We start from the raw sequence: 25,193 nt of genomic DNA on the forward strand, positions 1-25,193 counted from the left end.
CTCCAAGTCCTCATTATAAAATAAATTTTATATTGATAGGATATCATAGCTCCTAAGTAGCCTTTGAATCATCTTTAAGTTCTAGGCTTTGAAAATGCTTTTCGCCATAGTACAAAATAGTTTTTATCTTTATATTAGAAAAAATATGTATTTAAATTTTATTTTTTAAGAACTATTTTAAAGGTTTTATTTATTTATCTTTAGAGGGGAAGGGAAGGAGAAAGGGAGAGAAATATCAATGTATGGTTGTCTCTCGTGTGTCCCCTGCTGGGAACTGGCCTACAACCCAGGCATGTGCCCTGACTGGGAATTGAACTGTGATCCTCTGGTTTGCAGGCCTGTGCTCAGTCCGCTGAGCTACACCAGCCAGGTCTAACAACTATTTTAGACCTGGCCTCAAGATTTGAAGTTTTTATTCCTGTCCTGCACTTGAAAATTTAGGATGTGACTGAATTATAAATGATCTTATGAATTAAATATACTTAGAATTAAAAGTGTAATTCTGTGAAGTATGTTTAATGTGGATTTTTATTTTTTCTCCACTGTAACTTAACAGTGTTAATAGAATTTTGTAGGTTTTCTGAGTGATACTGTTTTAATTCAACTATATAATAAATTCTTATTATTCATGGCAGTCATGTTCTATAAAGTTGCCATAAACATTGAATTGGCAAATACTAAGCCATTGGTCCTAGGGGAGATATGGAGTAAATTCTTAAACTCTCTGGTCATGACATTTTTGTCAACTGATCAATACATAACCTTGTTTTATGTATATTTCTGTTAAAACACCTATTTATTATTATGTATTGCTGGTACATTAACATTGAACTCATAGTCAAAAGCACTATAACTCCTACCTGCATGCAGCCTAACACATGCATTTTCTATGTAAGGCCATCACAGCCTTCTTGCACTTAGGAATGCTTAGGCAGCACTTAAGCATTTTAAACAGCAAAATCACCAACAAAGAACCCAAAAATGTGAAAAACATGACACTAAATCTGAAAAAGACACTTGTTTACAGTATGAGAACTGAAACAAAAGATAGAGTATCACCTTGTTCAGTCTCATTTAGGAACATTCAGGTCAGATGATTCACATTTTTTGCTACTCTGTGGCACATCCATGAATGACCAGGAAAGCACTATGAGTGTTGATTTGGATTACAAATACATTTTTGGAGTAGATATAATCACAGGTAAAGAATCCATAAACTCATACTAAAACAAGAAGAGGGAAATTATTGATATACATTTTTGCATGAGTCATGGGAGAATCTAGGAGTAAGGCAAAAGCTTTCATGATAAAGTTAGTTTTTTTCAAGTGCCATAGATACAGCATGCTAAAGAAAAGTTTCTCTGCTAGGAGCAAAGGAATATTCCCTAGAATTGGGGTATATTTTCCTACAACTTAGTATTTTAATAGTCCAGTCTTGTCCTGTTTGTTATAAGCATGCCCAGTAGTTACCACCTAAAGGTATTTCACTGGAGGAAAACTGCAAAGAGTCAAGGGAGAAGTAAATGGAGGATTTTTTTTTTTAAAGGCAACTTTAAGCCCTGACTGGTTTGCTCAGTTGATTGGAGGATGGTCCTGTACACCAAAAGTTTGCAGGTTCTATCCCCAGTCAGTGCACATACCTAGGTTGTGGGTTCAGTCCCTGGTCAGGACATGGATGGGAGGCAGCTAATCAATGTTTCTCTCTCACATTGATGTTTCTCCCTCCCTTCCTCCTTCCCTTCCTCTCTATTCTAAAAGAAGAACAAAACCAAAAACAACACATCTTCAGGTGAGGGTACATGAATAAATAAATGGCAGCCTTAGTATTTTTCAAGTTTGAAACTTTTTCTTTTTGATCATGTTGGAGAAAAGACAATTTATGTAAAAATGTATTGAGACTCTACCACAAAATTCAGAGAGGGCAGAAGCCTTCCTTGAAATGGTTAAAGTATGTTATGTGACATTTGTAGATTTTTAAAAAATATATATTTTATTGATTATGCCATTACAGTTGTTCTATTTTCCCCTTCATTCCCCTCCACCCTGCACACTCCCTCCTCCACCATTCCCCCCTTTAGTTTATGACCACGTGTCCCAAGTTCTTTAGATTCTATATTTCCCCTACTATTCTTGCCCTCTCCCCTATCTATTTTCTTCCTACCATCTATGCTACTTACTTTCTGTACCTTCTCCCCCCTTCTCCTCCTCCTCTCACTCCCCTGTTGCTAATCCTCTATGTGATCTCCATTTCTATGGTTCCATTCCTTATCTAGCTGTCCTCTTAGGTTGCTTTTGTTTTAGGTGTGGTTCTTAATAACTGTGAATTTGCTATCCTTTCACTATTCATATTTTTTATCTTCTTTTTCTTAGATAAGTCCCTTTAACATTTCATATAATAAGGGCTTGGGGATGATGAACTCCTTGGATTTGATCTTATCTGAGAAGCACTTTATCTGTCCTTCCATTCTAAATGAAAGTTTTGCTGGATAGAGCAATCTTGGTTGTAGGTCTTTGGCTTTCATGACTTGGAATACCTCTTTCCAACCCCTTCTTGCCTGTAAGGTCTCTTTTGAGAAATCAGCTGACAGTCTGATGGGAACTCCTTTGTAGGTGACTGTCCCCTTATCTCTCGCTGCTTCTAGAATTCTCTCCTTCATTTTAATCTTGGCTAATGTAATGATGATGTGCCTTGGTGTGTTCCTTCTTGAGTCCACCTTCTTTGGGACTCTCTGAGCTTCCTGGATTGCCTGGAAGTCTGTGTCCTTTGCCAGATTGGGGAAGTTCTCCTTTATTATTTGTTCAAATAAGTTTTCCACTTGTGGCTATTCCTCTTCCCCTTCTGGTACCCCTATAATTCGGATGTTGGAACATTTAAAGATGTCCTGGAGGTTCCTAAGTCTCTCCTCATTTTTTTGAATTCTTGTTTCTTCATATTTTCTGTTTGGTCATTTTTTTCTTCCTTCTGGTCCACTCCCTTGAATTGAGTCCCAGTTTCCTTTCCATCACTATTGCTTTCCTGTGCATTTCCCTTCATTTCAATTAGTTTAGCCTTCATTTGTTTCTCTAATTTGTGCCTAAAATCAACCAGTTCTGTGAGCATCCTGATCACCAGTGTTCTGAACTGTGTATCTGATAAATTGGCAATTTTTCGGTTGCTTAGATTTATTGGCTCTGGGGCTTTGAGTTCTTCTTGAGCCATGTTTGGTCTGTTCTCGCCTGTTACATATGTGGAACGGAGCCTCAGGTGTTCACCAGGGCAGGGCCACCCAGCCCACTGGGTTGTGATGCTATATGTGGGGGGGTGGGGTCAAAGAGAGGCAATAGTGGTCCCCTCTGCTGCTTTCTGCTGCTGGGGCCTGCACAGTCTGTCTCACTGCTCGCTCTTTCACTGGTTTATCTGCGTGCGAATATGTGACCGGGGTCAGCCAGCCACCACGTACCCTCACTGGGTCTGCCTGTAGCAACCCCATGCTGGGATCTGCCAACCTCTGCCCACGCGCCTTGGTTGGTCTGACTGAGTTTTCCTGCACGACCCCACTCCACCAGTCGCTGGCTCCGCCCCTCTTACTGGTCTGGCCGAACTTCCGTATAGTTTAATTTTTTGTGGTTTGACCGTGTTTTTGTTGCTAAAACTTTGTTGTTTTTAAACTTGGTTGTGCGAGAAGGCACAGTGTTTCCACCTACGCCTCCATCTTGGTGGAAGTCTAGAAATTTGTAGATTTTGAAAATGGTATATAGTTTGCCCTGACTGGTGTAGCTCAGTGGGTTGGGCATCATCCCACAAACCAAAATGTTGCTGGTTCTATTCCTGGCAAAGACATGTCTGGGTTCCAGGCCAGATCCCTGGTTGGGAGTATATGGGAGGCAACCAATCAATGTCTCTCTCACATCAATGTTCTCTCCCTCTCTTTCTCCTTCTCTTCCCCTCTCTCTAAAAATAAAAATAAATAAAAATATAAATGGTACATGGTTTTATAAGAAGTTTAGGTAATAAAGTATTAAAAAACAATAAATCACCCAAAATCTGTCACCCAGAATAACCAGTTATAATTAACATTCAGATATCACTGTATAGGAGGTTGAATGTTGGTTGGATATGTGGTCGAATGAATAGTTAAAAGAAAAATTACAAGAATATGAATCATTTCTATAGACTTTGTAATATAAAAATGTACTTAAATCTCACTAAAAGTTAACAAAGAAGCTAAAGTAATAATTACTATGTATTTGCCATGTATAATCCACACTCACATTTTTGTGCACATTAGATATGGGATTATTATACCCATGATGTATAATCATTATACCCATGTATAATGCACATTCTTATTTTTCCCTAAAAAATATGGGCAAAAAAAATGTGCATTAGACACAGCAAAATACGGTAATTTCAGATAAATGTCTATCCTAAGAAATACTCATTCTAAAAAGCTCTAATAGAGTTAAGAACAAAAGATGAAAGTCACTGAAAGTTGAAATCATAGTCTCATTTTGCATTTCAGTTTTAAACAGTATAGACTCTATACTAAGAAAAAATGAGATAATTAGCATTCTTATTTTTCTTCCTACCCTCTCTTCAATATTTATACCTTTGTATAGATTTTTTGCAGTCATGATTCTGTAAGTTCTGTGCTTTGTTCTATATTTAAATGGATTTGATGTCCTCTACAAGTTTTGCAATCTACAAGTCTTTTTATTCCTGAATTTTCTTTTTTGATTCATCATTTGGTTGGCGGATTTTATCACAAAGTACTTTTTTCAAGAAGGGCTCCTGGTTATAAATTTCCTGAATTCTTTCCATGTTTGAGAATTTCTGCCTAACGTATTTTTAATTTAACAGCAATATTGGTGAGCATAATATTCTAGGTTATAAGTGATAACTCCTCTCTGCTCCCCCTCAAACTTTATAAGGCCTTGTTCTTTTTTTTCCCAAAAAAAGATTTATTTGTATAAACCCGTAAAAGATGAGCACTCAGGCATGCTTTTGAACTAAGAACAGTTTCATAGTTTCAAAACATTAGCTCTCATTGCTCTTCTTGCTTTTTTATTAATTAATAGTAACCAGTTATTTCAGGAAGCAAATATAAAGCTAAATATATTCTCTGAAATATCCTAAAATTAGTAGGAAATGATAATGGCATTTTATTTCTTCATTATTCTTAATTTGTGTAAAAGTTTGTTGTTTTTTATTAAACTGTGTCATATACCCTCTCCTTTTAAATGGTTCAGTTTCAATTCATTTGGGAGGAATTTTCCTGAATGAAATCTCTGAATACTTTTAATGTTTCAGTTGGTAGTTTTCATCCTTTTGTTGAAACTTCTTTGTCTTTTATATTTATCATCTAATATTAAAATATGTTGTCTTTTGCTGTGTTCACGGTTGTTTTCTCAAGTCTTTATTTCAAATTGCTGATTTGATTTGTTGAGTGTATTGTTTCTTGTTTCTAATTGATAGAATTTGCAATACTATTATTTCAGTTCTCCCTTTGATTCATTTTCAGTGTAACTCATTCTGTCTTTGAGCTCTTTTTTTGTAGGATCTATATTCTTAATAATTCTATGTGTGATAATTCTATATTGTGAAGTATTTATGGGGAATTTGTATCTGTTGGTGGCTGTTTTCTTCCAGGCTAAATTCTTCAGTCTCTTTGTCATCTTTCTTGGGATATATTTTAATAGCTGTATTGCTGTTTTTTCAATATATTGCTCATGCTTAACATGAGCAGCTCTATCAAACCTGTTTTCTTAGTAATATAAGAGCTAATTCTCCTTGACACCCTTTCTACCTTAGTTTATTTTTTGTCAGTTTTTTCTTTCTAACTTAGTTTAACTACTTTGTTCTCCCATCTAAAATTTGAGAGCTGTGTGTTGTGTTCTCACCACTTCTTTCTAGCCTGAGGGATGAGGGTAGTAAAAGAATAGAGATTTGCTAAGGCTGAGGTCCTTCCTTGGAGACCTGAGCCCCGAGCTCTCTTTTAGGAGATCCTGATGTTGGTCTGTGTCAGGGCCTACTTAATCCAGCCAAACATGCATCTCACATAGATTTTAGCTAGCACTGTGCTCCCTTAGATGGCAAACTCTGGTGCTCCTCTCTACCTTTACTGATGGTGCTCTAAGGGACTTTTTATGGTTTTTGGTCTTTGACTTCTCAGTTTGTACATGTACATGAGCAGCTTCTTACCTGCTCAGTCTACCTCTCTCCAAATTATTAGTTATTAGTGAGAATTCTCAAGATTTTGTTAGTTGACCTTCTTTCCTCAATATTGCTTCTGGAATGTAAGGAGAAGGCTTAGAGATAGTCCCTTGCTAGCACATATGGGGCCTTTGTGCAAATTTGAATGCAGTGCCCTTTTAGGGGATCTTAGAGCTTGTCAAGTGGGACACAAGTTGACTTTCATCCCCAGTTCACCTGCTCAGCTAAGCAAGCTCCCTTGAGCAGGAACAACCTATAAAATCATGCTCAATGTCTTTTTAGGAAATGGACCTCATTCCAACAGATCTTTTGTTTCTTGCTTTAACTGTCATTTTTGAAAGCTTATGACATAATTTTATATCCTTTTGTTATTAGGTTATATGTATAGAATTTTGGGCTACTTTATATTTTATATTTTCATTTTGTTAGATAATTGTGATCCTGTTTCACCTTGCCATCTTTATTTAGAAATTCTCATACATGTATTTACAAATTGCCTATTATGAAACATATATTTTTTAAAGATTTTATTTATTTATTTTTAGAGGGGAAGGGAAGGAGGAAGAGAGAGAAACATCAATGTCTGGTTGCCTTTTGTGCGTCCCCTGCTGGGAACAGGCCTGCAGGGAACCAGCCTGCAACCCCGGTATGTGCCGTGACTGGGAATCGAACCGCGATTGTCTGGTTCGCAGGCTCACCTGCGCTCAATCCACTGAGCTACACCAGCCAAGGCTTGAAACATATTTTTTAAAAACCTTTGATTTAAAGAAAATATTTTTTAGTAGCAATAAGAAAAATATCTGGTATTGTAGAAAACAAACACCATTGTTTGATGATGATTTTTTAATCGATTAAATTTACAAAGAGAGAGGAAGGGGAAGAGGGGGAGAGAAAGAAATCAATTTGTTGTTCCATTTATTTATGCATTCATTAGTTGTTTTTTTTAAAAAACGATTTTATTTATTTTAGAGTTACAGTAAGGGAGGGAGAAATAGAGTGAGAGAAACATTGATGCCTGAGAGAAACATCAATCAGTTGCCTCTTGCATGATCCCCAACCAGGGATGGCCCCACAGCCCAGGCATGTTTCCATCATGGTTGGTTCTTGTGTGTGTTCTGACAGGGATTGAACCCACAACCTTGGCATATTTGGAGGATCCTCTAACCCAGCTGAGCTACCTGGCCAGGACATGATGATGAGATTTTTTTTGTTGTTGTTAAATGTGTTTTACCTTAGGTAGGCATGTCTTTTCAGTATTACTTACAAGTTGGCTAAACATTATCTTTTACAACATTGCTTTAGGCGTATCTGATTTTAATCTTCGTGTTGCATTGCAAACACTTTTGAAAGAATATTGTGAGGTGTGCAGATCTCCCAAAGAGAACAAGTTTTGTAGTTTTCTGCAGACATCTAAGGTTCGACCTCGGAAGAAAGCAAGAAAGTACCTGTATGCAGTAGGTAAGAACCTTTTAAAAAGTAATAGAAATTATCTCTATTGTAGGGATTTTAGGATCAAAACCTTTTAATATTTTGTTGTTATCGTACATGTCAGAATATTCACGTGTGTCAAATAGACATTTAATTTCCCATATAGGCTACAGATTTATAAATTGTGGTTATATAATACAGTGAACACATCTAAGAATAAAATAGCTACTCATCTGACATTTATTATTCTGTGATCTATATCTTTGGGTTCTTAGATTATTCAGTTATTGTCGATAGCTGACTAAAGAAATATTACTTTAAACTTGAAAATTTGAATTCTAGTGAAATATAAGGAAGATAAACCTCAAAAATATTAACTATTCACAGTGTCATTTATGGTTATTAGGAATGATAGGAACTAGTGGTCTCCAAAGTGTGGGTGTGCAGGATAATCCAGAGGCATATCACATAACTGTAGTAAAACCTCTTTTTGTGTTAAAAAGCATTAAACCTCATCAGTATTTGATATATATAGGAGAGATATATACAGATTGACCAGATTTTTATATATAATATAATTTATATATAAATACCTTCTATATAATTTATGTATATGTAAATAAATGTATAGTTTTATGTATGCTATGATGTATAAATATGTAATTTTTGAGTACATGATAAACTTCTTTTAATGATAGGATGTGCAGTCAAACCAGAGTTTCAACTCACTATTTTTAATTGAAATAGACACTAATAGAAGCCATAATGAAACTTTTTTAAGTAGACAGGTAACCAGCTCCTAGATTTATGTTTTAGCTAATATTCTATTATAACCAAGACCAGGTGGTAGAATACTGTGGTTAACTCATTGCATTTAAGCCATAATCTCTCAGAACTCGGCACATTTCGGAATAGTATGTGTATATATGGCAGGCTCTAAAGCCTTTATTCCTTGTCGTAAAATAGGTAATACTGAATGTCTAGATGTAGAGAGGGCTAGATTTTTCTCCTTACTACCATTTCCATATTTAGCAATAAGGGATCTACCATGTTTCTTCTATCCTTCCTTTGTTCAGGTGGATATACTCGATTGCAGGGGGGTCGTTGGAGTGACAGCAGAGCCCTCAGCTGTGTCGAACGTTTTGACACCTTTAGCCAGTACTGGACCACTGTGTCTTCGCTTCATCAGGCTCGATGTGGGCTGGGAGTAGCAGTTCTGGGAGGGATGGTGTACGCCATTGGAGGTAATAATGATAATGTCTTATTTTCCTTATTAGTCTAGCTGTAAGTTGGCTGAATTCTTTTTTCCCAAGATTTTATTTATTTATCTTTAGAGGGGAAGGGAAGGAGCGAGGGAGAGAAATATCAACGTATGGTTGCCTCTCGTGTGTCCCCTACTGGCCTGCAACCCAGGCATGTGTCCCAACTGGGAATTGAACTGCAATCCTCTGGTTCGCAGGCCCACGCTCAATCCACTGAGCTACACCAGCCAGGGTAGTTGACTGAATTCTTATATGCCTTGTATATATATTGCTAAGTACAACGGGGTATACATAGATACAGTTGTGCTTATTAAATATTTATTGAATAAATGAGTGAAAAAAGAAAAAGGAAACATAAGATATTGACTATTTCAGCCTTGGCTGGTGTGACTCAGTGGATTGAGCGGGGGCCTATGAAGCAGGGGGTGACGGGTTCGATTCCCAGCCAGGCGCATGCCTGGGTTGTGGGCCGGGTCCCCAGTGGGGAACGCATGGGAGGCAGCCACGCACTGATGTTTGTCTCCTACTCTTTCTCCTTCCCTTCCCTTCTAAATAAATAAATAAATAAATAAATAAGATATTGAATATTTCACACTAGAGGGATACTGTGATTTATTATAAGGCGGAATACTTTGGTTTTACTGAAAAGTTATTCATAAAATGTGGCATCAAAATTTAGGTCAGCATTTATGATAAAAATTTAAATTCTGAAAGCTGCATTACAAATTTTTTAGTTATCTGGACAGTGGGATATATAAAAAACTAGTCAACTAGACATTATGATATATTTCTTGATTGAAATTGTGTTTTCTGAAAATATTCTGAATTATAAAATAGTTAATAAATAAAATTAAGGAGATTTGAATGTTGGAGGGAAATAATTACAGAGAGCTGTAAAGAGAAAATGCTGACACTTAACATCCATATTTACTTCTGGATAATTTTGTTGTTATAGCAACAAATCAAGGTAGTTAATCTCTAACCCTTATGGCTAATATTTTTGTTTTATTTCTGAGTCACTCTAAAACACTAAAAATCGTATGTCAAAAATGTTCTTATTTTCTGACTATAAGACTGTCAGTAGGGAATAGTTTATTTTTATCCTTTGGAGAGGACACAATTGTCCCTCAAAAACTTCATCAAATGAATAAATTTCATGGTGCATATGAAAATCCCAACAAAGACATTAGAGTTTTAAGCCTTAAAACCATAGTTCTATATAATCTTTGATTAGAACTCTAATAGTTCTTTTTATGTATATATTTTGGCAATTGTGGATAGTTTCCTTGCATGAACTCTCCTGTTTAACCTAGGCTCACAGTGTCCATTGTGACACTTGCACATACATGTACCCCCTTTCCTAATGCCACAGAGTATTTATGGGGGCTCTTCAAAAACGCAGTGACTTTGCTAGCTATTATTAATACGACCAACATTGCTATCTTAAGATTTCACATTATATAATTTTTAAATAATTTTTATTATCAAAGTAATTCAGGTTTGTTGTAGGAAATTTTGCTAGAACCAAAGCATATGAAAAAATGCCCTAGCTAGTGTGACTTAGTGGATTGAGTGCCAGACTGCAAATCAAATGGGCACCAGTTTGATTCCCAGTCTAAGGCACATACCTGGATTGTGGGCCAGATCCTTGGTAGGGGACACTTGAAGGGCAACCACACATTGATGTTTCTCTCCCTCTCTTTCTCCTTCCCTTCCCCTCTCTAAAATACATAATAAAATCTTTTAAAAAGAAGGAAGGGAGGGAGGGAAGGAAGGAGGGGGAAAGAAAATAAAACCCTGAACTATGTGGCTCAGCTGGTTGGGCATCCTCCCAGAAAGCAAAATGTTACTGGTTCAATGCCTGCTCATAGCCCATGCCTGGGTTGTGGGTTCAGTCCCAGTTGGGGGCACATATGAGAGGCAACTTATTGATGTTTCCCTCTCACATCAATGTTTCTCTCCCTCGCTTTCTCCCTCACCCTCTCTCTAAAAAATAAGTTAAAATCTTTAAAAAGTAATAAAAAAGAAAGATCACTTACATTGTAATTACACCATCCAGAAATAATCACAGTTAATAGTTCAGTTTATTTCTGAGAGAGACTTCCGCCAAGATGGAAGCATAGGTGAAAGCACTGCGCCTTCTCACACAACCAAGTTTAAAAACAATAAAGTTTTAGCAACAAAAACACAGCCAAACCACAGAAAATTGAAATACACGGAAGTCTGACAACAACGAACCCTTCAGCCAAAACGGTAAGAGGGGCAGAGCCAGCAGCAGAGCGGGGTTGGGCAGGAAAGATCCACCGGACCAACCTGGGCGCTCAGGTGCGCCAGCAGCCATGGGTGGATCCACTGAGAGCACAAGGCGTTGGACCCACTGAGGGTGCAAGGCAGTGGACCCACTGAGGGCTGATCGTGGTCACACATTTGCCCACAGATAAACCAGTGAAGGAGCGAGCAGTGAGACGGACTGCACAGGCCCCATCGGCAGGAAGCAGCAGAGGGGACCGCCATTGTCCCTCTCTGACCCTGCCCCCACATACAGCATCACAAACCAGTGAGCTGGGTGGCCCGGCCCTGGTGAACACCTGAGGCTCCGCTCCTCATATGTAACAGGCAGGAACAGATCAAAACATGGCTCAAGAACAACTCAGAGCCCCAGAGTCGATAAATCTAAGCAACCAAGAAATTGCCAACCTATCAGATGCACAGTTCAAAACACTGGTGATCAGGATGCTCACAGAACTGGTTGATTTTAGTCACAAATTAGAGGAACATATGAAGGCTAAACTAATTGAAATGAAGGGAAATGCACAGGAAACTAATAGTAATGGAAAGGAAACCGGGACTCAAATCAAAGGAGTGGACCAGAAGGAGGAAAAAAATGACCAAACAGAAAAGGATGAAAAAACAAGAATTCAAAAAAATGAGGAGAGACTTAGGAACCTCCAGGACATCTTTAAATGTTCCAACGTCTGAATTATAGGGTACCAGAAGGGGAAGAGGAACAGCTATGAGTGGAAAACTTATTTGAACAAATAATAAAGGAGAACTTCCCCATTCTGGCAAAGGAAATAGACTTCCAGGAAATCTAGGAGGCTCAGAGAGTCCCAAAGAAGTTGGACCCAAGAAGGAACACACCAAGGCACATCATAATTACATTAGCCAAGATTAAAATGAAGGAGAGAATTCTAGAAGCAGCAAGAGATAAGTGGACAGTCATCTACAAAGAAGTTCCCATCAGACTGTCAGCTGATTTCTCAAAACACACCTTACAGGCAAGAAGAGGCTGGAGGGAAGTATTCCAAGTCATGAAAGTCAAGGACCTACATCCAAGGTTGGTCTATCCAGCAAAGCTTTCATTTAGAATGGAAGGGCAAATAAAGTGCTTCTCAGATAAGGTCAAGTTCAAGGAGTTCATCATCACCAAGCCCTTATTATATGTAATTTTTAAGAGACTTGCCTAAGAAAAAGGAGTTAAAAAATATGAACAATGAAAGGACAGCAAACCCACAGTTATTAAGAACCACATCTAAAACAAAAGCAACCTAAGAGGACAGCTAGATCAGAAGCAGAACCATAGAAATGAAGATCACATGGAGGGTTAGCAACAGGGGAGTGGGAGAAGGAGAAGGGGGAAGAAGGTACAGAAAATACGTAGCATAGATGGTAGGAAGAAAATAGATAGGGGGGAGGGCAAGAGTAGTATGGGAAATATAGAATCTAAAGAACTTGGGACACGTCATAAACTAAAGGGGGGAATGGTGGGGGAGGGGTATGCAGGGTGGAGGGGAATGAAGGGAATAGAACAACTGTAATGGCATAATTAATAAAATATATTTTAAAAAATGAATAGTTTCTTTCTAGATACATATCTGGGTTAATTTCCTAAATACTACTTTTAAAAATTAAGATATAATTCACATGCCATAAAATTCACCATTTAGAGTATACAGTTCAGTGTTTTTTAGTGTATTCACCAAGTTGTACAACCATCACCTCTAATTCCAGAGTATTTTCATCACTTCAAAGAGCCATTCTTATTATTTGGGGAAAATTTCATATCCATGTAGGGAACTGTTTACTAGTCAAGTTTCCAGACTCTAGCCGAGGGTCAGCCTTGCAAAGGAGGCCTTTCTAAGGATAGGCAGTCTTAGGTCTGCTATGTTAACTCTTTTCTGCACAGTAGGAGTTTTGTATACATTCAGGATTCTAGGCCCTTGTAAAGTTATATGTGCTGCAAATATCTTTCCTATGCTGCTTCACCTTTCACACTTTATGGGATCTTTTGATAAACAGATGTTTTTAATTTTAATGTAGTCAAGTCTATTATTTTTCTCTTTATGGTCAGTGTTTCTTATATGCATGTATATATTTATATATTTCTTATCCTCACCCAAGGACATGTTTATTGATTTTAGGGAGAGAGGGAAGTAGAGAGTGAGAGAGGGAGAGAAACATTGATATGAGAGAGAAACATCAATTGGTTGCCTCTCGTATGCACTCCAACTGAGACTGAACCCTCAACTTAGGTGTGTGCTCTGACTGGGAATTGAATCATGACCTTTAGTTTATGGAACAAGGTTCCAATCAACTGAGCCACACTGGCCAGGGCTCTTATACTTTTTTAAAGAAATCCTTCCCTACTCCAAAGTCACAAAGATAGATACCTTTATTGTCTTCTAAAATTGTATAGTTTTTCTGTTCACATTTATATCTGTAATCTACCTGGATTTGAGTTTTTATAAATAGTGTGAGTAAGGAACCAGTTTTTTTTTATATCTATATAAATAGATATCTATATCAATTATCCTTGCATGGAAATACTTCCCCACTGCTCTGTAGTACAGTCATATATCAAGTAATTACATATGTATGGATCTATTTCTAGATTTCTGTTCCATTGGTCTTTTTGTCTACCCCTATATTACTAAAGGTCTATTTTAAGTCTGTAAGTACTTATCTGATAGGGCAGTTTCTCAACATTTTGTGAGAGTGCTTGACCCATTGTACTTCCCATTTCAATTTTAAAATCAGTTTGTTTTTGAAAATAATACTGTATGATTCCACTTATATGGGGTACTTAGAGTAGTCAAAATCATAAAGACAAAATGTAATAGTGATTGCCAGGGGTGGGGGAGGGACATGGAGAGTTTTTGTTTAATAGGTATAGTTTCATTTTGATAAGATAGAAAGATTTGTGGGATGGATGGTTGTGATGGCTATACAACAATATGAATGTGTTAACATTATTGAACTATAAACTTAAAAATGGTTGAGAATGTAACTTTTATGTTAAGTATAATCCAATAAAAAAGAAAGGATATCTTAAAAATTGGGATTAAATTATATCTATAAATCAGTTTGAGGATCATCATCTTTACATTGACTCTTCTAATTCATGAAGGTGATATATTTCTTCACTTATTTAGATATTCCTTATTTAAAATTTTATCTAAATAGCACTGACCACTGTAGCTCAGTTGATTGGAGTTTCATCCCATGCACCAAAAGGTTGCTGTTGATTCCCTGTCAGCGCACATACCTGGTGGCGTTTAGGCCCCAGTCAGGCATATGCAGGAGCACAATCAGTATTTCTCTCTCTTTTTCTCTCTCTGTCTTTTTCCTCTTCTCTCTCTAGAATCAGTGAATATATCCTTGGGTGAGGAGTAAAAAGGAAAACAATTATTTAAATAAAGTTTATAGCCCTGACTGATGTGGCTCAGTTGGTTGGTCATCAACCCACAAAGTGAAAGGTCACCAGTTTGTTGCCAATCAGGGCACATATCTGGTTGTGGTTAGGGCCCTGGTCTGGGATGCATATGAGAGGCAACTGATGGGTGTTTCCCACATCATGTCTCTCTCCCTCTTGTTCTCCCTCCCTCCCTCTCTCTCTCAAAATAAATACATAAAATATTAAAGTTTATAAATTTTAACTATAGAAGTCTTGTACAATATTTGATTTAGATTTACTCCTAGGTATAGTATATTTTAAAATTCTATTTTGTGTATCATTTTTTAAAAGATTTTATTTATTTTTAAGGAGAGGGGAGAGGAGGGAGAAAAAGAGGGAGAGAAACACAGGCTAGAGAAACATTGATTGGTTGCCTCTCACAGAACCCCAACTGGGGACCTGGCCAGCAGCCCAGGCACGTATCAAACTAGCAACCTTTTGCTTTGAGGGACAGCGCCCAAACCCACTGAGCCACACCAGTCAGGACTTAAGTGATATCTTTTTTTAAAGTTTCGTTTTCTATTTGTTGCTAGATAAAGATTACATTAAAACTCAAATTTTACCAGAGTCAAAATGCAAATTATATGGATTGTTTGGTGGTAATAGATAACAGGAAAATTATGCCATTGCTTCATTAAATGGCATTTACTGAATAATGGTGCTATGGTTTCAAAGTAACATGCTGAGCAAATAAATTTATCAAATAGTATAAATCAGACATAATAGTTGAATTTCTGACAACATGGAATGCTACTGGATATTGTAAATATGATTCTAGGCTATTAGCATCACTAAACCTCCTCATATGTGTCTCTTTTATTTAACTCAGGTGAAAAAGATTCAATGATTTTTGACTGTACCGAATGCTATGATCCAGTTACTAAACAGTGGACAACTGTAGCTTCAATGAATCACCCCCGCTGTGGCTTAGGAGTGTGTGTCTGTAATGGGGCTATCTATGCTTTGGGTAATTATGCTCTTCACTTAAGAATATCTAATATTATTTAAATTCTATTTTTAAATTATATTTTATTGATTATTCTATTACAGTTGTCCCAATTATTCCTCCTTTGCCCTCCTCCACCCAGAACCCTCCACTTTTTTAGGCAATTCCCACACCACTGTTCGTGTCTATGTCATATGTATAAGTTCTTTGGCTACTCCATTTCCTATAGTATACTTTATATCTGCATGGCTATTCTATAACTACCTATTTGTATTTTTTAAAGATTTTATTTATTTTTATAGAGAGGGGAAGGGAGGAAGAAAGGGAGAGAAACATCAATGTGTGAGAGAAACATAGATTGGTTGCCTCTCACATGTCCCCAGCTGGGGACCTGGCCCCCAACTTAGGAATGTGCCCTAGTTTGGAATGTAACTGGCAACACTTCTGTTTGCAGGCCCATGCTCAATCCATGGAGCCACACCAGCCAGTGCCCTAATTGTATTTCTTAAATACCTCACCTCTTCACCCGTTCCTAAACACTCCCATCTGGCAAACATGAAAACCTCTGTTATCTGTGATTCTGTCTCTGTTCTTTTTGTATACTTAGTTTGCTTTTTAGATTCAATTGTTAGTAGATATGTATTTATTGCTATTTTATTGTTCATATTTGATTTTTTAATTTTCTTAAATAAGTCCCTTTATCATTTCATATAATAATGTTTTGGTAATGATGAACTCCTTGAGTTCTTTTTCTTTTCTGGGAAGCTCTTTATCTGTCCTTCAATTCAGAAAGATAGCTTCACTGTGTAAAGCAATGTTGGCTATAGGTCCCTGCTTTTCAGGACTTTGAATATTTCTTGTCAGTATCTCCTAGCTTGCAACATTTCTTTTGAAAAATAAGCTGACAGTCTTATGGGAACTCCCCTATAAGTAACTAACATCTTTTCTCTTGCTGCTTTTTTTTTTTAAGATTTTATTTATTTATCTTTAGAGAGGAAAGAAAGGAGAGAGGGAGAGAAATATCAATGTATGGTTGCCTCTCATGGGTCCCCTGCTAGGAACTGGCCTACAACCCAGGCATATGCCCTGACTGGGAATCGAACCAGGATCCCTTGATTCTCAGGCCCACACTCAATCCACTGAGCTACACTAGCCAGGGCTCTCTTGCTGCTTTTAAGATTCTCTCTTTATCTTTAACCTTTGGCATTTTAATTATGATGTGTATTGGAGTGGGCCTCTTTGCATCCACCTTCTGTGCCACTTTCTGTACTTCCTGGACGTGCATGTCTATTTCCTTCACCAAATTAGGGAAATTTTCTTTCATTACTTTTTCAGATAGATTTCCAATTTCTTGCTCTTTCTCTTCTCCTTCTGGCACCCTATAATGCCAGTGTTATATGGCTCAAAGTTATCCCAGAGACTCCTTGCACTATCCTCTTTTTTTGGATTCTTTTTTCTTGTTATTGTTCTGATTGGTTGTTTTTTTTTTTGCTTCCTTATGTTCCATATCATTGGTTTGCTTCTTGGCTTCATTCACTCTACAGTTGTTTTCCTGTATATTGTTCTTTACTTCAGTTAGTGTACCCTTCATTTCTGACTGGATCATTTTTATGTTGTTGAACTCTGCATATGATAGATTCCTTATTTCCATTTTGTTTAGTTCTTTTCCTAGAATTTTAATCTGTTCTATCATTTGGGCCTTGTTTCTCTGTCTCCTCATTTGGGTGGCCTCCCTATGTTTGTTTCTATTTATTAGGTAGAGCTGCTATAATTCCCTCTCTTGGAAGTGTGGCCTAATGTACTAGGTGTCCTATAGGGTCCCATGGCACAGTCTACCCTATCACACAAGGTAGGTACTCAAAGTGTGCCCACCATGTGAGCTGAGTATGTCTTCTTCTTGAACCTTGATTGCTGTTGGCAGGTCAATGGGAGGATTTACCCAGGCCAGTCAGCTGACAGAACTGACTGTGATCATTGACCACCAACCTGCACCTTCCAGGAAGGATCAATTGTGCAAGGGCAGGGTGGTGGTGCTCCAATGTGGTCTGTAGCTGTCCATTGGCTGTGCAGTCTCTGGGATGTCCTGTTTTTTGCAGGCCAGAGCAGCCGCATCTGTGTTCTACCTGGGGCCACACTGCATGAGCTGTAAACCAATATGAGAGGGGCCTCTACTTATCTGGGCTTGGAGATGCCTAGGTGAAGCCAAGCTATGAATCTCAGATGGTTAGTACTAGTACTGGGCCTGGAGCCACTTAGCAACAGGTACATGGGCTTAGGGCTTAATGAGGCAGGTTGTTGCTTGTTTGAGAGGATTTAGGAAGTTGTGAAGCATGAGCTAAGACCAGCCATTAATATGAAAAAGTCATGGTTAAAAGTTTGGTGAGCCTGTAAGTTGGGTGGAACAAATCTCAGGGGATCTTAAGGGTGGGGCAAACAATATGAGCCAGGTTGATGGAGTGTTAGATATGGCACCCACCTGCCAGATCATGGCTCTGGCAGGGGAGGGTTCAGAGAAAGAACAATGGCTTTTGCCAGTCTTTCTCTCTGGTAGACAGCTGTCTCCTAGCTCCTGCCTTGATGTCAGACACTTCATTTCCTCCCTGTATGCCACTGGTGTCTTTCAAGCTGCTACCCAGGTGCTGGAGCTCAGAGGGAGTGAGCCTGAGTAAGTCCATGAATAGGTTTTTTAAGGGGAACTGCTTGGGACTCTAGAAATTTCTTCTACTGACTCAATCCCTGCCGATTTTTGAAGGCAGAAGTTATGGGGGCTTATCTTCCTGACACTGGAACCCTGGGCTGTGGGGTCTGGTATGAGGCTAGGACTTCCTACTTCCAAGATATATCTCCAAACTTTTATCCACCATATATGGATGTGGGACCAGCCCATTTCACATCTTTGCCCCTCCTACCAGTCTGGATAGATGTGCTTTCTTTAATTCCATGGTTGTCAGACTTGCATTCATCTCAGTTTCTGACAGTTCTGAGTGATGGTTGTTGTACATTTTAGTAGTAATTTTAATGTAGTTGTGCAAGGAGGTGAACCATGTTTACCTTTGCTGCCATCTTGACCAGAATTCTGTTATTTAAATTCTTGATCAGATTCTGATTACTTTATAAATTTTCCTTCACTCCCATAAGAAACTTGTATCCTTTCAGGTTTATAAATTCTTATTCTCAAAATAGTATTACTTGGGAAATATTGTCAAATGTGGAATTCTTAAAGGGAGATGGAGATAAAATATAGATGAAATGTCCAATGAAGCACTTCAGCTGATAGTTAAATTTCATGATTATTAAGTATTCTGAATATGCAGAAGTTGTTTTAAAAGATAGTTTTGCAGAAATAATGAAAGTTTTGTGAAATACTAAATTTCCTATGCAATATATTAAAATGTTTATTTTGTTTTATATTAAATCTCTTGTTGAAAAGGCAGAGAGTTAAAAAGTCTGAGTTCTCAAGCAAACAGAATAAAAACAAAGACACTGAAATAGAGAACAAGTGGGCAGCGACCAGAGGGGAGAGGGAAGGGAATTTAAGGGGAAAAAGGGGGAGGGATTTTGAGGAACAAGTATGAAAGACACAGGGATGAGGACTGAGTGGGGGACGGGTGGGAGGGAGGAGGGAGACCAGGTGGGGGGGGTGGGATGGGAGAAATAGATTAAAAAAATGTACTTGAAAAGTAACTAAATAAAATTTAATTAAAAAAAAAAAGTCTGAGTTCTACTCATAGTCAAATTCAAACTTTTCATGTGATCTTGGACAAATAACCCCTCTGTTCCATATGATAATCATCCATAATATAAAGTTGTAAGATCAAAAGTTTTCTAAGGGTTTTTGATAAATAAGATTCCTTTATCCCAGACATAAAATTTTTCTCTTGGTTACAGGTGGATGGGTTGGAGCTGAGATAGGGAACACCATTGAACGATTTGATCCTGATGAAAATAAATGGGAAGTAGTTGGCAACATGGCTTTGTCACGCTACTACTTTGGCTGTTGTGAAATGCAAGGTAATTATTGTATAAAATATTTTTCCAGAAAAAAAATACTTTTTTAAAAAACTGAGCTTGAGGCTTCATTTACACAGAAGTATAGTTTATATTAGTATTAAATGGTTAACACTAACATTGAAGTTCTGTTTTTATCCTCTTATTTTGTATTTCTGTATTGCCAAAATAATCAATTTTTTTCCAAAATGAACAAAGAATTTAAATTCCAGATAGGCAAAAATACTTGACTAGCACAATAAGCACTTAAAAGTCATTCTTTATTGTTAATAATTTTCTCTCCTATGCAGGCCTTAGTAAGGGTTTCTAAGTAGGAAGAGAACATCAAAAACAATATTCACAGTCTCTTCTTATAGGCTGCTTCAGTGTTATTTTTAAAGGATGCATTGTGATTCAGTCCACACAGAATATAATGCTGATAGATTTGAAATATACTGTACCAAATATTAAAGTGGTACACAGACATTATTTTAATTGTCTACTATACCTGAGAGGTAGTAAGCACTGTCAAATAAAACCTGATTCTCTGTCCAGAGTTGGAGAACAGATTTATATGTACCTGCAGAGTAGGAAGCAGTCTGCCCATTGTCTGCCCAAAGCAGACAACTCAGCCTGCTTTCTTCCCAGCTCAAGTTCTTCCTGCTTTGTGAGTACCTTCTCAGATTTACACTAGCATTTAGTGTTCAAATTACATTCTGCAGACTATATTCTGTTATTTAATATTACAGTGTTCTTTAGTTGTTTTATATTTATTATCTTTATCTTCCCAGCTAAAATCAGAGCTACAGAGGCATATTGGAGATTATCTATTTTAATGCCTTTATTTATAAGTGAGGAAGTTGAAGATTAGGAAGACTGAATTCTCTTTCTTCATAGCTGGTTACTGGCAAAGCTGGAGCTAAACCCAGGTTTATTCATGTTTAGCTCACATTTCTTAAAATGCCAAATAACTCCTCACTTTCAGAACACGGGAAACACACTGGGCACTCAAAAATGATAGATGGTCAGAGCCATTGTTTCAGTCAAATTTAAAAAGGGACTGGGAATCAAACCATGATCCTTTGGTTCGCAGACTCACACTCAATCCACTGAGCTATACCAGCCAGGGCTAAGTGCGTATTTTCAGGGGGGGGAGTCCCTTTCCCTCTCCTTTTTTACCTATTCATGGTAGCAGTACATCTGGAAATTGAGATTATCAAGCAGACGATAAGATGGGAAATCCTTGTCTGACATTTAATAGCATCATTAGGTCCTTTGAAAATTCAATTCTACTTTAAATTCATACCCCTAATTCTTTGTAATATGCTTAAATGTGAGCCATGATAAACTAGACAGAAGTTGATTTTCTCCTAAAAAATTAATAAGTCCTACTTGAATATAGCACCCACACTGCAGACTGAACTCACAACTATTTCTTTTGCTAATTATTATATTCTATTTTCTATAGCATCTAAACAAAATATTTTATTTCCAGGTTTAATTTATGTAATTGGAGGCATCAGCAATGAAGGAATAGAGCTTTGTTCTTTTGAAGTTTATGATCCGCTTTCCAAGCGTTGGTCTCCACTTCCTCCAATGGGAACCAGGAGAGCATATCTTGGGGTGGCTGCACTCAATGACTGCATCTATTCTGTTGGAGGCTGGAATGAGACGCAAGATGCTCTTCATACTGTAGAAAAATATTCCTTTGAAGAGGTAGGTTGGATGATTTCAAATAATCAGTATCCCGTTATTCGTCTGTAAGATCTGTAGTGATGTGCATTCTTTCATTCATGTTATTGATCATTTGTAGGTTTTTTTCTCTTTTCCTTCAAAGAACTAACTTTTGGTGTCATTAGTTTTGTTCTACTGATTGGCCCCCTTCTATTTAATTCTTTTCTGTTCCTTTTTTCCCCCTTCCTTCCATTTGTTTTGGATTTAATTTGCTCTTATTTTTCTAGATTCTTAAAGTGGAAGCTTAGATGATTAATTTTCAGAACTTTCTTTTTCTGTAATGTAAACCTTTAAAGCTATAAATTGTTTCAAGCACGTTTTTAACTGCACCCCACACATTTTAGTACATTCTTTTTTACAAGATTTTATTTATTTATTTATTTATTTATTTTTAGAGAGGGGGAAGGAAAGGAGAGAGGGAGAGAAACATCAATGTGTGGTTGCCTCTCATGTGTCCCCTACTGGGGACCTGGGGACCCAGGCATTCATCATGGGAATCAAACTGGCAACCCTTTAGTTCACAGGCCAGTGCTCATCCACTGAGCTACCCCAGCCATGGCAGTATGTTTAGTTTAAATTAGCATTCATCTAAAAATAACTTCTGATTTCCCTGGCAAGTTTTTTTTTTGACCGAGCTGTTAGAAGTGTATGTTTTAATTTCAGAATATTTGGGGATTTTTCAGTTATCTTTGTGTTACTGATCTCTAATTTAATGTCATTGTGATCAAGAAGCATACTTTGAATTTCTCTTTTGGTAAATGTTTCATCTGTACCTGAAAAAAACTGTATTTTGTTGTTGAGTGTAGTGTTCTATAAATTTCAGTTAAGTCAGGTTGATTAGTGTTGCTCAAGTCTTCCCAATGTGTCCGATTGTTTTGTAAATTAGTAAGAAAGAATTGTTGGAATCTCCACCTATAAATATGGATTTGTTTGTTTTCACTTTCATTCTGTCAGGTTTTGCTTCACATTTTAAATCTCTGTTATTGGGCCAGGCCGGGTGGCTCACTTAGTTAGAATGTCGCATCCTGATACACCAAATTTGCAGGTTCATCTCTGTTCATAGCACATACAAGAATCATCCAGGGAAGGCATGAATGAGTGGAGCAACAAGTCAGTGTTTCTCTGTCCCTTCCTTTCTCTTGCTGAAATCAATTTAAAAAATGAGTTTCTGTTATGAAGTCTCTAAACATTGAAATTATTATGTCTTCTTAATGAATTGATCTTTTCATAATATGAAATTTTTTTAACTCTGGTAATAATCTTTGTTTTGAATTCTACTTTGATATTAGTGTAACCATTAATATAGCCAATTTATGTTTTGACTATTTGCATGGCATATGTTATATGTTTTTTCCTTCTACTTTATGTAAATCTATGTCTTTACATGTAGTTGTAACCTGTGTTTTTTATGCAGTTTAACAATCCCTGACTTTCAAATGGAGTCTTTAAAATTTCTATTATATATGTAATATAATTGCAGATGTGGTTGGTTTTTAGACTTCTCTTTTGCTGTTTTTTTATTTGTATTATCCATTCTTTGATACCTTCCCCCACTTTTCTGTCTTTAGGTTGATTATTTTAGTATTCCATTTTATCTCTTTTCTTTTCAGTTACCTATATCTCTTCACCTTTTTCCCTAGTGGTAGTTTTAGGGATTACATTATGACCATATATTTTTTTAAGATTTTATTTATTTATCTTTAGAGGGGAAGGGAAGGAGACAGGGAGAGATATATCAATATATGGATGCCTCTTGTGCATCCCCTGCTGGGAACTGGCCTGCGACCCAGGCATGTGCCCTGACTAGGAATCGAACCATGATCCTCTGGTTCGCATACCACGCTGTGATATGTTCTGTAATTCAGCCTTCGAATTTAATATGGTTCTCCAATATCAAAGGATTGCTGCTGGGTTTAGTATTTCAGTATTTCATTTACCTTCAGACCAGCAAACACACATTCAGTCTCTACAATGTGCTAGAGCTGTACTGGAAAAAGTTCACTTTCTAGCATTGAGGAATAATTGTTCACTTTTCAAAATTTTCAAAATTTTATAAACTTTGTTCACCCTGTACTTTATTTCTGGGTTCTTTTTTTACTTGGCTACTTGTTCATTTTATTGTAGGAAAAACTAGGTTCTTTTTGCTGACACAGTAAAGTTACAGATCAGCAAGTTCTATTAACATGCAAAGTTTATTAGTGATAGGTTTTCATAGAAGAGGATGGGCCTAGCCAAGGTGAGGGTTAAAGGTGTAGGCTTGGGCTGCAAAAACATCAGTCCTTTGTCCTGAGGACTTACATAGTTGAGGGATGGGGTGAGGGAGTTACATATTGATTGGTGGGTAAAAGTGGTGACAGCTTTCCTCAGGAACTGATGTATGTGTGGAGGGTTATTAACCCAAATTCTTAGCTTTCTCCATATCACCTTTTGTCATCCGTTGTAAAACAGATAGATGACCCTAGGCAGTTAATCAAAGTTTAGGCAGTTACCCCAAAATTATCTATGAACTCTTTTTGTAAGCACTAGAGACCCCCTCTTAAAACAAAAAATGACTAGTGGCAGGCAGTTAACCAAAGTTGTTTTACCGGCTTTTTCTTTGGGCACCATAGACCTCCTCCTTTTTCCCCTTCTAGTCCTTGGGATGAATACACAGTTTCAAAGGCTTTCTCCCAGATAGTGGAAATGGCACATACAGAATTTCAAGGGCTCCTCTCCTCCTGTGCTATCATGGTGTTTCCTGTGATGTTTGGAATACCTGGCAATCTTATCAGCCCAGGCTCAGGACTGCCGAGTTAATGTGTGAGATATGTGTCTCTCCCCCTCCCTTCCTTGGTTTAATATCTTTCCTACCTAACGGTTCCTCTTTTGATTATTTCCCAGGACCTTAATTGGCTTTCCTATTTTCTGAGTATAGACATTTTCCTTGAAGTAGGACTTTATAATTCAGTTTGATTATAGCAGCTTATTGAAATTTCTTCAGAGAATAATGTATACAAGAAGTTAGCAAAATTATTGTTCAAGGGCCATATACAATCTCTCTTTTTGCATTTTCATTTTTGTTTTTTGTTTAAGTAACTCTTTGAAGTGGAAATAATTCTTAGTTTGTAGGCTTACACAAATAGGCTATAGTTTCTGACCCCTGATCTACACTACCTTTCTGAAAATATGTTTTGCAGTCTCTAACTCCAACTAGATGATCCTTGCAGAAAGGATTACATAGTCAAATAAATTTGGCAAGTGTTTTTTGTTATATCATTCCCTTGGAGGTTTGTAAGGCTCATTAGCATTTCAAAGACTTATAAAAGTCCTCTGTACACTGTATATAAGTGGTTTTCTTCTAGGAGCTTTGTGAGTTTGGGTGTGGTGTACATTACTTGTATTCCATAGAACTAGTTTTTCAGAAAGCCTACCTATAAGAAAATCTATCTCTAGATTATTTCTTGATAATAATTTATAATTAATCAGACTTATTCTTCCTCTAAATTAACTATTGGGTTGGCCAAATATTTCATTTATATTTTTTCATTAAGATCACTCTAGTAGCACTTAGTTGTCTTTAACTTCATTTGAAACAATTTTGTTAGATTGTATTGTGACAATTGTAATATCAGTGTGCATTTAAACAAACATTACCCTGGCTGGTGTAGCTCAGTGCATTAGGTGCTGGCTTACAAACTGAAAGGTTGCCAGTTCGATTCCTGGTTAGGGTGCACGCCAGGGTTGCAGTGTGGGTCCCAAGCAAGTGATCAGTGTTTCTCTTGTACATGGATGTTTCTCTCCCTTTCTTTCTCCCTCCTCCTCTCTCTAAAAAAAATAAATAAAATATTTTTTAAAAAAACATCAAAATTGGTGAATTTTTTGTGTAGCCATTTTAATATTGAAGATGGAAGAAAATATACATTTTTGGCA

At 37.2% G+C, this 25,193-nt stretch overlaps 1 protein-coding gene across 3 annotated transcripts in view; it reads left to right on the top strand.

Moving 5' to 3' along the window:
• The window catches only part of IPP (intracisternal A particle-promoted polypeptide), a 37,956-nt gene that overhangs the window by 9,290 nt on the left and 3,473 nt on the right, over positions 1 to 25,193 (top strand). For 2 of the 3 annotated variants that reach the window (XM_053660405.1, XM_037149505.2), the window contains 5 exons: positions 7,496 to 7,651; positions 8,698 to 8,865; positions 15,447 to 15,584; positions 19,452 to 19,574; positions 21,046 to 21,266. In XM_053660405.1, the coding sequence (XP_053516380.1) occupies positions 7,496 to 7,651; positions 8,698 to 8,865; positions 15,447 to 15,584; positions 19,452 to 19,574; positions 21,046 to 21,266 (806 nt within the window). The remainder of the gene's footprint in view (positions 1 to 7,495; positions 7,652 to 8,697; positions 8,866 to 15,446; positions 15,585 to 19,451; positions 19,575 to 21,045; positions 21,267 to 25,193) is intronic. The other variant, XM_037149507.2, reaches the window with a different exon arrangement.

The sequence above is a fragment of the Artibeus jamaicensis genome, unplaced genomic scaffold (assembly GCF_021234435.1).
Source record: "Artibeus jamaicensis isolate MK-2021 breed Jamaican fruit bat unplaced genomic scaffold, CSHL_Jam_final scaffold_847, whole genome shotgun sequence".
NCBI classification, from domain to species: Eukaryota; Metazoa; Chordata; class Mammalia; order Chiroptera; family Phyllostomidae; genus Artibeus; species Artibeus jamaicensis.